The sequence below is a fragment of the Vigna angularis genome, chromosome 2, assembly GCF_016808095.1.
Source record: "Vigna angularis cultivar LongXiaoDou No.4 chromosome 2, ASM1680809v1, whole genome shotgun sequence".
Taxonomy (NCBI): domain Eukaryota; kingdom Viridiplantae; phylum Streptophyta; class Magnoliopsida; order Fabales; family Fabaceae; genus Vigna; species Vigna angularis.
Genome location: NC_068971.1, coordinates 3,981,260 through 3,995,527, shown reverse-complemented (window position 1 = coordinate 3,995,527; position 14,268 = coordinate 3,981,260). Strand labels below are relative to the sequence as shown.

At 34.3% G+C, this 14,268-nt stretch overlaps 1 protein-coding gene across 6 annotated transcripts; it reads left to right on the top strand.

The window, feature by feature from the left end:
* Positions 1–4,045: 4,045 nt before the first annotated feature.
* Positions 4,046–14,268, top strand: LOC108327053 (uncharacterized). Of its 6 annotated transcripts, none has more exons than XM_017560738.2 (11): positions 4,046–4,547; positions 5,749–5,988; positions 6,082–6,121; positions 6,199–6,282; positions 10,801–11,250; positions 11,354–11,489; positions 11,589–11,751; positions 12,100–12,228; positions 12,808–13,002; positions 13,161–13,283; positions 13,850–14,268. In XM_017560738.2, the coding sequence occupies exons 2-11, from the start codon at positions 5,818–5,820 to the stop codon at positions 13,964–13,966; spliced, it is 1,608 nt and encodes a 535-aa protein (XP_017416227.1). In that variant the 5' UTR covers positions 4,046–4,547; positions 5,749–5,817; the 3' UTR covers positions 13,967–14,268. The 6 variants fall into 6 exon arrangements, with proteins under 6 accessions (XP_017416227.1, XP_052729049.1, XP_052729050.1 ...); XM_052873091.1 differs by having other exon boundaries at positions 4,047–4,547; positions 6,202–6,282; XM_052873089.1 differs by having other exon boundaries at positions 5,749–6,121; positions 6,202–6,282.

The following is a 14,268-nucleotide window of genomic DNA, read 5'->3' as shown; positions in this document are numbered from 1 at the left end:
GGTGAGTCAATTCTTAAACCAGAAAAATAAGTTCTTCACACAGTGGATTTATGGTCAAGAAAACTGTATTAGCATAGCATAGAATATGAAAAAGATGGCAACCAGTGTGAGGGATCTAAAAGCATGAGAAACAGCTCAACGTCTACATTCTGCTTTTCAGCATTTTAAAATTAAATGTCCAAAGGAATAAAATATTTTTGGTTGTGTATGTTCGTTGATGAGTACTGACCTTCTTTGATTCCAAGAAGCGTTTATCTGAGAAACATATATTTGTTCAGGCTTTTTTGGGGGCAAGCAATAGAGAGCTGGGAAGCTAGAAAACAAAAAACAGCAATGTTTAGAGAAATTATTATGCGCACATTAAGTAAAAATAATAGCAATAAACTACATGTAAGAGGATATGCTAAAATTTCACCAGGTGTTGCCAGAAGCTTTGTAGAAATTTGTGGAGGCAGAGTGTGCAAGATAGGAGAACAAGAAAGTAACTCGTATCAGAAATAGGCACTTCAGAGGCAAAGCATATGAAAAAACCATATTAAGAAAAGAATCAGAGAAACTTGCTTTATTTTCAACAGAACAATATACCTAATCTAAAACCTATTCCAAAAATGAAACAGAAAAAGGGTAATAAAATTAAACCTTGATTCACAATCAAACATTCCAAGCAACACCATAGACAGATATGGAGGAGGAGGAGCAGCGAGTGCAAACAGCTCTAACACTGGTGCAGGTATTTTGGCTCCCCTTTCCTACACCAGCAGTAGGAAGTATTTCATTGATTGCTATTCAGAGTCATAAACGAACACGAAGGAGAGCAGGAGAAGACGAACACGAAGCCAAGCAGGAGAAGATTGTGGTGCGGTGAAGGGTTTAGGGGAAAATTTGATGAAGGCGGGGAAGGAGGTTGGGGTTTAGTGATAGTTTCAGAGAATTAGATTAGATGGATTCCCGAAATTAATGACTAAAGGCAAGATAGGGGATATAGGTTGGTAAGTATTTTAAAAATTAAAAAATTATATTTTAAGGGCGGTTTTGTTATAACCGCCAGAAATACCTGCGGTTTTAGACATAAACCGCAGGAACTATTTGGGGTTTCTAAAACCGTCGGTAAATAACTCCTCTTAAAATTAATTATTTTTGTAGTGTAGTTATTGTCAAGAAGAAAAAAAAACCTCCCTCAAATATTAAAAATATAAAAGAGAGGGTTTAGGGTATATATATATATATATACTATGATGGTTTGTAATAAGAATCATAAAAAGAGAAAGAATTGAAAATGGAAAAGAAACTCTGACCAGGGTTTTAATGGAGGTTGGAACTTTGGAAATGACGTACCTAAGATTAAGGTCATAGGTACACGGAAACAAATATTGATTTGAAAGTTTGTATTGTTTTTATAAACTATTTAATGTATTTTTTTTTCGAATTAATGTGTAAACTATTTAAAGCAATCAAAACACGTCATGGCAGTTTCCTATGATGTTTACCTAATATTACAGTATACTAATAACAGTAGTTCTGACGGTGTAATTAAGGCGAAATTGTTTAATCTTTTAGTTGTTTTTCTCTTAATTTTATTAACATACAAATTTAAGTATTTATATAACTTAATACAATACTTAAATTCTTAAATCTTATGCTAATAAAAATTAATTATATAATTAGGGTAATCATAATTTAATATAGGTGATATTAAAGTATGATTCTCGGTATCATGTTGAAACAAGTTATAAATATTTGTATCCTTGATTCTATTCTTCGTCCTACCTATCTTGTTTATTTTATTGTTTTCTATGAAAATGTTCTACGAAAACTAATTTTCATTCCACTAGCACATTTGTTCCTCCTTTACTTCGAGAAACATTACTACAACCAAATTTATAATGTAATTAATTTATTAAATGCATGTTTTAAATTTATATATTTTGATTAAATAGTTGAATAAATATTATGAAATGGATAACATACTAAGCAAATATATTCATGTATGTAATTTAGTTACTCTTGGATTTATATTTATATTTATTTTGAATTTATTCAATAATTTAATAAATTGTTTATTAGATACAATACAAGGCGAAAATATTAGAAAATTTAAATAAATCAACAAACTTACATTGATATAAAATCATACAACTGAAGTTAGATACATCCAAACAATGTAATGGTTACGAAGGATGAGATATAAAACAGTTCAAAAATTCTCTGAAATTGTCTCATATATTCAAGGAATTTTAAAATAAATAAAAAATACTAGTTTTTGTTCAATACACAATGAAAAACGCACATAAAAACATACTTATCAAAATAGTGGAGAAATATATGGCAAGGCTGATTATAAATAATGTAACCCTATACAAATATTGATTCATTTCTTTTTATGAATGACTAAATATGACTTGATTCACTTAATATAAAGGTTTAAAGTTGATTAATTTGTAATAATTAACCTCCTTTTATTTATTTTTTATTTGTAAGTTTACTTTTTCTCGTTTGTTGCATATAATTTTTCTTGATATTTTAATTAAATTTAATATTGTTATTATTTGTTTTTTGTTACTACGATGCCTTAAGAGATATTCTTACTCTATCTTAATTTCTTACAACTAAAGGTAATAAAATTAATTAAAATTAAAACTGTGTATATGAGGATGACGTGAACTATATTATTCAATCATATAAACCGTGGAAGACAAAGTTAACTAAGAAATTTTCTCTTCATTTCTTTTACAATACAATTATTAAAATCTATATGATCTTATATATTTATATAAACATGGTTATTAAACTCTCGAGTTAACTCGTAAACTCTTATAAGTTTACATTCCTAGACCTGGCTTTTGAGTTAACTCAGAAGTAAACTCGTTTTCTACGTAAATTCTATAGAATCGACTGTGAAATTGGTAGGATCATGTAAAATTGTAAGTTTGGAGCGATTCTCCAAGTTTAAAAGTTATATATTTAATGAAATACATTAAAATTAATAACAAAATTCAAGTATTTATATTTTATAATATTTATTATTATGAATATATAAATTTTATTTATTTAAAGTTATATAGTTTTGTAAACTTATTTAAATTAAGATATTATTTATATAATTTTTTTTATTTAAAATAAATTCTTACGAGTTTAGAAGACTGTTTAGTAAATTTTCGAATTTGATAATCTTATTTATATATATATATATATATATATAAATATATTTTCAGCTATAATTTTGTCTGTTACGAAACTTCTAAGCATCATTTTCTTTAATTTATAACTAAATAACAATAACCAGAATAAAATATGAACATATATTATTGGAATAAACAATCTGAAAAATAATAAAATAAATGCATCCAAAAGATTGGTATAGGAGCAGTAATTGAAAAGTCCAATCAGAAGTTAATAGCAGTATAGTCAAAAGATACAGAGAATCTCTGAATAAGAGACGACAAGTACAATAATTGAGGGTGATGAAGGTGAATCGTTACCTGAGAATTTTCTACTTTGGTTTCTAAAAATTGTTGACACGTGCAGTGGTGATATTATGCAGACAGTGTGCACCGTGGCTAGGGCGGTTGCATTGATCCAAATAAATTCTCTATTACATGAACGTACGTGCTGCTGCACGTGCATCACTGCACTTGCATGTGAAGACAGATCCTTCTGCTATTACATATTTATTATGATGCCCTTGAAAGTTTAACAAGCTACTCTACTCTATGTAGTAATTTATTATCTCATGTGTTTTGCCTCGTTCTTTGCTTTCATCTTCAACGGTTCTATGCATTTCTTTCTGTATGGGTAATGCAGAAGCTTAATATAGTTAATGTAACAAACACAGGTTTTCAGAAAGGTTCGAATTAAAGAAATAGTGTCATTATGAAGACTACCTTGTTAAATATGCAAAATGACGGGTTTCTATAGTGTTTGATCTCTAAAAGCTTATATTTAAGGTTGTTATTAAAAAGGTGGCAAATAACAGGAAAAAATAGTACATGAATTTAGTATATGAACTTGTTACTGTTATGATGATAATAATGAGTTTCTAAATTTGGTCAACTTCATCTTAAAAGGAAAAAGTGTACAACATGGCTGCTAACGTGGGAACTCTTGTTGTTGCTGATGTTTCATTGGATAAAGGCAGCTAAATCTCGTGGATGAAGAGCTAAACTCAAGGGGAACACCACGACCAAACAAACATCAACACCATTCCCACTTCTCATTATCATCATCTCACGGAACCTTCCACTTTTCTGATATTATTTATATGTAGCTATTATTATCCGCACCAAAGTTTGTTCAAACCCCTTCATCTCTCCTTTTGATTCTTTAAACGTTATCAATGATTGATTAGGTGGTTTGTAACGGAGCAATTATTGCACAGGAAGACACATAGAAGGTGTTGTGTTTTTGCAACGTTCTGGATCCGACATAGCCATTGTCGGACCCACCTCCACATGTTCTTCCTTCTCCCTCTATTTTGAGTCCTTCATATTTTTTCCTTGTTGCATGGAGAGGAAGATCATATCCCACCCAACAGATCTCTCATAGAACAGGTAATTCTTTCTTCTTATTATTGGACGTATCCAACTATGAATATTCAATTAATATCAACGTTAGGTTGGTCTGAATAAAAGTAGGTATAGATCTGTTAAATCAAAGTTTTAAGTTAAAGTCTGATGCAACACATAATGGAGAAAGGAAATACTTCACTAAAAGTTATTAACCAGATTTTTTGACAGAGACTATCTATAAGCAAAGATGATACTTTTTCTATTCGCATGACATGCTAAAAAAACACCAATGTCTCACTCCAATTCTTACATAGGCCGGTGTCAATCGAGTTACAAGTTTGTTGGCACCATTCATGTTTTTTTTTTTTCGTTTTTTATGTTGAATTGACCGGTCACATATCTTCTCTGCTACAGTTCTATATAACTTTTCTGGTATGAGTGTCAGCCATGATTATAGATATTCTTGTTTTATATTTCCTCCTTTAAAAGTGATTAAAAAAGGGATTCCAGAAAGTGTTTTCTTTAATCAGAAAACATTTGAAGGAAGGAATTCCAGTATGATTCAGATTTCTATGCGTTGTTGTCTTCTTCTTTGTTGTTTGTGAAATCTGCATGTTCTTTTGCCTGTGCCATTATCTTGTGTTCCACTTTTTTATAGTATCTTTTTTCTTTTCACACGATATTTCACGTTATACAAACAACCTTTTACCTATACAACAATAAACATTTATCTTTTATATCTATACGATAACATTTAATTATTTTTTTCTGTATAGATGCATTGTACACAAAAATGATAATAGCTTTTCTCTTAAGGTTGTTATAATGTCATTTTTCTTTACCATTCTTTACATGCTTTTCGTTTGTCTGATGTATCACATGAGGATCCTTTTGCTTTTCTTCAGCCTTTTCCAAATATATGTAAGTGCATTTGCTCTCCGTTTAAGGAGACAACAGTAGCTTCCTTGAAACAACCTCAAAAGGAAAACCTCTCTGCGTTTTCCATGACTGTATATGTGCTATAAGTTTGTTTTTGTTGTGGCTATCTCCATTGGTTTATCAGCCTTCCTTTTTTCAAAGTGTTGAATTCCACCTTTTCCTTCATTTCCTCCACACCGAGCCCAAAGGTAGTTATGAAAGCTTGATTTGTGTTATATGAATATAGATGATCTCATTTATCCACATGTTGTTTTCCATTGCTTTGATTTACTTTTTCTAGAATTTCCTTTCGTATATTATGCAGGTTTTGAGTTTTGTCATTCGTTGAAAGACAGTTCTGAGGCTTTGAAACTGGTATTCCTAACAATATACCATGGGGGGTTGCGTATCAGTACCTTCTAATGCAATAAAAGGACCAAGGAATCTCCGTAGACGGATAACGAGACGGCGTCAAAAGATCTCAAGTTCTATGCCCATTCCTATTCCAGATGATATCATCCTGCAAAGGAGTGGCAGCGCAGGGGGGCGTGTGACAGATTATTCTGTAAGTGAATTTGTTCATATGGACTTTGAAAATGGTGCAACTACTGCTTGCAGGCGCTCAGAAGTTTCTAATTCAGTATTCCATCTTACTCAGCTTCAATGGCAACTCAGTCAGTATGACAACGATGCAAACTGTATATTCTTTTGACTTTACTATTTTCAATTTTTATCTTTTGGGAGTTGTAATGAATTTGTTATGTCTTGCTTGCAGTAGTGAGTCAAGAAGAAACATATTTTGATTCACTCAGCATTCTGGAATCTGATTCAGATGAAGACTTCAATAGTGTTCATGGAGGTAATATGTATTACCTGTTAACATACATATGTTAGAAGTTTGTCTTAGAAGTCCCACATCTAAAGTGGGCAAAGACTTCCCTCCCTCATTTGCATATAAATAGAGGTGTAAGGGAAGGTGTAAGATGCACCAAAAATTACTTGTATCCTCCTCGCTCTAAAGAGAGGGTGTTATAATCTCTTCTATTTAGTAAATATTTTTCTTGACCTTGCACTTGGTCTTGTGTTAGTTATAAATTTTCTCATCTTTAATTTTAGTTGTGTGTGCTTGTGTTGTATGACTGATATGGTATCAGAGGCAGTTGCCAATTTGTACCTAGCAATGGCAGATTCAGTTCTGTCTAGTATAGCAGAGAAGAAGACTGCAAAGGAGATTTGGGATACTCTCATAAAATTGTACGAGGTCAAGTCACTTCACACCAGAATTTTCTTAAAAAGAAAACTCTATACTCTTCGAATGAGTGAGTTCACGCCAGTGACGGAACACATCAACAATCTGAATACATTATTTGCTCAACTCACCGCGTCAGATTTCAACATAGTAGAAAATGAACGTGCAGAGCTACTACTTCAAAGTTTACCAGATTCATATGATCAACTCATCATCAACATTACAAATAACAACATTGTTGGTCGTTTATCCTTTGATGATGTTGCTGGAGCTATTCTTGAAAAAGAATCCAGGCGAAAGAATAAGGAAGACATGACAGAAAGTTCGAAGCAGGTAGAAGCTTTAACGATGATGAGAGGAAGATCAACGGAACGTAGCTCCAGTGGGAGTCAAAATCATGGTAGATCAAAGTCTCGAGGAAGAAAGAATTTTAAATGCTACAATTGTGGCATGAGGGGGCATCTGAAAAAAGATTGTTGGCACAAGAAGAGTGGAGGAAAGAACTTCGAAGCATCAAGCTCTCAAGGCTGTGTTGCAAAAACTTCTGAAGATGGAGAAATCCTGTATAGTGAAGCAGAAGTTAGTTCTAAAGGCAGAAGACAACTTTCTGATGCCTGGATAGTAGACTCAGGCGCGACATGGCATATGACTTCACACCGAGATTGGTTTCACACTTATGAACCTATCTCAGGAGGATCTGTGTTCATGGGGAATGATCATGCCTTAGAAATTGGAGGGATTGGTACCGTCAAAATCAAAATGTATGATGGTACAATACGCACTCTTCAAGGAGTTCGACATGTGAAGGGATTGAAGAAGAACCTCTTGTCTGTTGGACAATTGGATGACCTTGGGTGCAAAATTCACATTGAAGGCGGAATCCTAAAAATGGTGAAAGGTAACCTCATTGTGATGAAAGCAGAGAAGATCGCAGTCAATCTATACATGTTGTTGGGAGATACGTTGCAAGAAGCAGAGGCTTCAGTTGCAACAACAAAAGAAGAAGAAGCAACGATGATGTGGCATTACAGACTTGGTCACATGTCAGAACGAGGCTTGAAAATTCTTGCTGATCAAAATCTCCTGCCGGGGCTCAAAACAGTTAACTTACCGTTTTGTGAGCACTGTGTGACTAGTAAGCAACATAGATTGAAGTTTGCTAAAGTGACTGCTAGAAGCAAGCACATACTTGACTTAATCCATTCTGATGTCTGGGAATCACCAGAAATATCCATGGGAGGAGCAAAGTATTTTGTATCATTCATTGATGATTATTCCCGGAGATTATGGGTGTATCCAATCAAAAAGAAGTCAGATGTGTTTCCAGTATTCAAGGAATTCAAAGCACAGGTGAAACTTGAAACTGGAAAAATGATCAAATGCTTGAGGACAGATAATGGAGGAGAATATACTGATGGTGATTTTCTGGCATTCTGCAAGCAAGAAGGTATTAAGAGGCAATTTACAGTTGCTCATACACCTTAACAGAATGGTGTAGCAGAGCGGATGAATAGAACTCTTCTAGAAAGGACAAGGGCCATGTTGAAAACTGCAGGATTAGCCAAGTCCTTCTGGGCAGAAGCAGTCAAAACTGCTTGCTATTTGATAAATCGCTCGCCATCAACAACAATTGGTGTAAAGACACCAATGGAAATGTGGAAAGGAAAACCAGCTGATTACTTTTCTCTGCATGTATTTGGTTGTCCTGTGTACGTGATGTACAACTCCCAAGAAAGAACAAAGTTGGATCCAAAATCCAGGAAATGTATATTCTTGGGTTATGCTGACAATGTTAAGGGGTATCGCTTGTGGGATCCCACTGCCCACAAGATTATTGTTAGCAAGGATGTAGTTTTTGCAGAAAAATTGCAAAGTGAGCAGAAAAATGTCAGCACACCAATAGATATTACTTCAGTACAGATAGAGGAAAAGTCAAAAGATAATGATTCCTCTGAAGTAGAACTAGAGCACGATGAACAAGAACCAAATGAGGTCAATGATGAAGATGCTCGACGAACAACACGTCTGATGAAGAAACCATCTTGGCACTCAGACTATGTTATGGCAAACCATGATGCGTACTGTCTCTTAACTGAAGAAGGAGAACCTTCAACCTTTCAAGAAGCGTTAAGGAGTTCAGATGTTTCTCAATGGATGACAGCAATGCATGAAGAAATAGAAGCCTTACATAGGAACGAAACATGGGAACTTGTTGAACTTCCAAAAGGTCGAAAAGCAATTGGAAACAAATGGGTATACAAAATCAAACGAGATGACAATGAACAAGTGGAGCGATATCGTGCAAGACTGGTGGTCAAAGGATATGCTCAGAAAGAAGGTCTTGATTTTAACGAGATATTCTCACCAGTTGTTAGACTTACCACTATCAGAATAGTGCTGGCAATGTGTGCTGTAGATGATTTACATCTGGAACAGTTAGATGTAAAGACTGCTTTTCTTCATGGAGAACTTGAAGAAGAAATATATATGCTCCAACCAGAAGGTTTTGAAGAACAAGGCAAAGAAAACTTGGTTTGTAGGTTGACCAAATCTCTGTACGGTTTAAAGCAGGCGCCAAGGTGTTGGTATAAGAGATTTGATTCTTTCATTATTAGCCTCAGATACAACAGATTAAGTTCAGACCATTGTACGTACTACAAGAGGTTTGAGGATAATGATTTCATCATTTTGCTGTTATACGTGGATGACATGTTGGTGGTAGGCTCCAACAAAGTTCGAGTCCAAGAATTGAAGGCACAATTGGCTAGGGAATTTGATATGAAGGACTTGGGACCTGCAAACAAGATTTTAGGGATGCAAATTCACCGAGACAGAAAAACCAGGAAGATTTGGCTTTCACAAAAGAATTATTTTCGAAAGGTCTTGCGGCGCTTCAACATGCAAGATTGCAAGCCAACTTCTACCCCACTTCCTGTTAATTATAAATTATCCTCAAGTATGTGTCCTAGCAATGAAGCAGAGAGGATGGAAATGTCTCGAGTTCCGTATGCATCAGCAGTGGGAAGCCTAATGTATGCCATGATTTGTACAAGACCAGACATTGCACATGCAGTGGGAGCGGTTAGTAGATTTATGGCAAATCCTGGTGAAGAGCATTGGAATGCTGTTAAGAGGGTCCTTAGATACATCAAAGGAACCTCAGATGTTGCGTTATGTTTTGGAGGATCAGAATTTATTGTCAGAGGTTATATCGACTCAGATTATGTAGGTGATCTTGATAAAAGAAAATCTACTACAGGCTATGTGTTTAAACTTGCAGGAGGGGTGGTAAGCTGGTTATCTAAACTACAAACTGTTGTAGCTCTATCCACCACAGAAGCTGAATACATGGCAGCTACTCAAGCATGCAAAGAAGCAATCTGGATTCAAAGGTTATTGGAAGAACTCGGGCACAAGCAAAACAAAATTACTGTATATTGTGACAGTCAGAGTGCTTTGCACATTGCAAGAAATCCAGCCTTAAATTCCAGGACAAAGCATATAGGGGTTCAATATCATTTTGTCCGAGAAGTAGTAGAGAAAGGAGATGTAGATTTGGAAAAGATCTGTACCAAAGATAACCTAGCAGATGTTATGACAAAGCCGGTCAATACTGACAAGTTTGTATGGAGTAGATCCTCTTATGGTCTATCAGCAACGTAGCATGAAACTGACAAGGAAGACAAAGTATTGTGAAGACATGATTGATTCAATCAAATCTTCAAGTGGGAGAATTGTTAGAAGTTTGTCTTAGAAGTCTCACATCTAAAGTGGGCAAAGACTTCCCTCCCTCATTTGCATATAAATAGAGGTGTAAGGGAAGGTGTAAGATGCACCAAAAATTACTTGTATCCTCCTTGCTCTAAAGAGAGGGTGTTGTAATCTCTTCTATTTAATAAATATTTTTCTTGACCTTGCACTTGGTCTTGTGTTAGTTATAAATTTTCTCATCTTTAATTTTAGTTGTGTGTGCTTGTGTTGTATGACTGATACCCAACAACATAAGCAATTACTGAACCACGTAAACAGAAATTCAAGCCTCTAAGAAAGGATATTATTATTATGTCATTATGTTTGCGCCGTATAGATTGTTGTTTCTTTCTTTACTTTTCTTACCTTGGGTTGCAGATTTCTATGCAGATGGTTTTCCAATAGTATCCGGCACAGTTGGAAACATCCCATGTGGTCAAGTGCTCAAGTATGGAAGATCATCACGTTTTACAGATTCCAGGTGTCAGTATGAAGAATATCATGAAAGCTATCTTAAAGTTAATGGAAGCAATCAAGACAAATTAAAGGGAAGAGATGAAAGTGGTTTTGGCCTTGTGAGTACACCAGGTCGTGGAATGTCTCGCTTAAGCAAGACTCAGGGAAGCTTCAAAGGTATAAAGGAATACAAACATGGTTTGGAAGAGAAAACTCCAGAGAGTGCACGGAAATCAGGCCTTCTTCGGATGACACCCTCATACAGTTTCAATGACAAAACACTGAATCGGCAAAGCAAACGACTGTCACATATCTTCAAGCTTTCTTTCAAACGAAGGTCCTGTGATGTAGACGATGCAAATGAATATATCAGTAAGTGATCAAATTTAACAGAACAATGGTCCTTTTCTAACACTGCATTGGTTCCTTTGGGATTATGCTAATTAAGCTCCTTAATATTGTATTTGAATGTAAGGTCGTTCAAAAAGATACTTTGTGCGACCGAGAGCAGGGCACACAATTCCATGCCAGAATGGAGAAAAGCCATCTCCTGGTTGTTGGTCAGAAATTCCGCCCTCAACATTTCATCTTCGAAGTGAAAACTATTTCAAGTATGCTGTTAAACTTCCTTGCATCTTGTTTCCATTATATGCAGATATAACCAGTTTTAGTTCCGTGAAAATATAATTGTCTGACCATTCTCTTTGTAGAGATAAGCAAAAGTCCCCTGCACCGAATCACAGTCCTTATACTCCTATTGGCGTTGATCTATTTGTCTGTCGAAGAAAAATACATCATATTGCTCGACATCTTGAGCTTCCCAATGTGAAGACCAAAGGAAATTTTCCTCAACTCCTTGTCGTAAATATCCAGGTATAGTTTTTTGGTGTTTAGTTCAACAACATTAAGAAAATTCAGTACTAGTGTTGGCATATGATTTGGTGTTAAGATACTTCAAATATTCTATTATAATTTGTGCAGATATCATTCCTTCAATATACGAGGAGTCATAAGACCTTTATATATATATATATATATATATATATATATATATATATATATATATATATATATATATATATATATATATATATATATATATATATATATATATATATTACATTAATATCTGAAATAATACATCACAATGAGTTAGGTTTAAATTCACTTTTTAACAATTGGTTTCACATACATCATACAATCTTCTGCGCTTTGTGGCAGTTGCCTACATATCCAGCTGCAATGTTCCTTGGTGATAGTGATGGAGAAGGGATGAGTCTTGTATTGTATTTCAAAGCTTCTGAGACTCTTGATGAACAGATTTCTTCCCAGTTTCAGGAAAGCATTATGGTAAATATATTGTTCACTGCTATTATCCCATTCTAAACCATTTTCATTTTAGTCAATTTATGTTACCAAGTAACCTAAGTATATAGTTCTCCTTTTCACGTCATTTTGTTTCAGTTGGATTTACAATATTGTTTCCTATACTTTTGACTCTTAGACATCATTAAGGGTCACATGTTGTAGGTTAGGTTATTGTTCTAAGATGTCCATATTTAAATCATTTAATTGATCAAATAAGAAATTCTGGAGGATCTAGATTTTAGAATTTGAAAGGTTTATTTTAACTCCTACAGTTTTTAAATATTGGACTGCTTGAGTCATTGTGATGTGATTACACCAGTTTTTTTAAGGCTTCTGTACAGTTGCTCCCCTTTTAACCCATTCTTAAGCATTGCTGCTAATTGCTGCACATACTTTGTGCCAGCAGTTCTTCAAGACACTATATGGAAGTGTTGTTAAAATATTGTTTCTCTCTGTTCATTTGGGTTACATATTTAAACTGAGTCCGACACAACATACTATATTTTAATACGTAACAATCCATATTACTAACATGGTTCATGTTTTTTGTTTATGCTGTAGAAATTAGTTGAGGATGAGACAGAAAAGGTAAAAGGATTTGCAAAAGAAAGTAGTGTTGCTTTTAGAGAAAGGCTAAAGATCATGGTAGGACTCGTCAATTCAGAGGATATGGATTTGAGTTCTGCTGAAAAGAAACTAGTAAATGCTTATAACGGAAAACCTGTACTCTCACGCCCACAGCACAACTTTTACAAGGTACAGCAAAGTTTAAAAATAATCATATTTCTACCATATTATACAAAAAAGTATCAAAACATACAAATTTATGATGTTTTAACTAACGTGATCCCTTTTTTCCAAAGTTTCTGTTCTTTTTTTGTCATGACTTATGAGACGTTTGGGTATCCTAACAGGGTCCTAATTACTTTGAGATTGATCTGGACATTCATCGATTTAGCTACATATCAAGGAAAGGACTTGATGCATTTAGGGGTCGTTTGAAAGAGGGTATTCTTGATTTAGGCCTAACCATTCAGGTATTGTATCATGTTTGCATACTCTGGCATTCTTAGATATAATATTTGGCATCCATCATCATCAAAATAAAAGATTTAACTTTTAAACTTTCTATGACTACAAATAACCAGCCAACATTTCCCTCACCAGTTTTCAATTCAAAAACAGATCAACCCTTCCTAGCCTCTGGTATGACATGCATATAAATTCCTATGCTTAACAATATTTGTTGTTTCTCACGAACCTGGATACCCTGCTGAGATTTTTGTGCTATTTAAGTCTTCAAAATATAATGATGGACACTGATTTTGATGTTTTAAGATATATTGAAAACTTTTTTGATATACCAACATCAGTGTATTTTGAAGACTCAAGCAGAGAGACGGTAATAAAACTCAGCAGAGAATCTGGACTCGTTTCTCATCCATTCTAGGGAGAATTATTTTAGTAACATTTAATAATCAAAATGCATGAAGGTCAAATTGAATTTGAATATTCTATTATGAGAAGTGCAACCCTTTTTTCAGCAGCATTATATAGAGTTAGCCTTCGACTAAGATTGACAATCTCTAAATTCCTAATACAGGCACAGAAACAAGAAGAGCTTCCAGAGAAAGTATTGTGCTGCCTTAGATTGAACAAGATTGATCTCAATGACAGTGGTCAAATACCCATGCTAATGACTATTGACGGTGAATGCTAAGGGTTTTCAGTTGATTGGAGGGAATAGCATTCAACAGTATAAATAAACATATGTATGTATTAGCTACTTTTGTATAATTCCTCGGTCTAGGAAAAGTGGGAGTCAACTTGTTTAAGTCGGATGCAACTCCTGCGGTTATGTTTTTTGTTCAAATGTACATTCCAGGAAAAGAAATTTAGAGGATGATTAACATGTTTTGCCACATGAATGAAAGGTAGAAGTGTTTCTTGATTAACTATTGTAATGTAACCTGTACACAAGTGAAAGTCATTGCATTATGGAAAGGACAAATGTTTCAAATA

Excerpts from the sequence above, each read along its gene's own strand:
- LOC108327053 (XM_052873087.1), top strand. The coding sequence starts at position 5,818 with ATGGGGGGTTGCGTATCAGTACCTTCTAATGCAATAAAAGGACCAAGG. Across the intron at positions 11,251-11,353 it reads CGATGCAAATGAATATATCA|GTCGTTCAAAAAGATACTTT; the intron begins GTAAGTGATCAA and ends TTTGAATGTAAG. Across the intron at positions 12,229-12,807 it reads AGTTTCAGGAAAGCATTATG|AAATTAGTTGAGGATGAGAC; the intron begins GTAAATATATTG and ends TTTATGCTGTAG.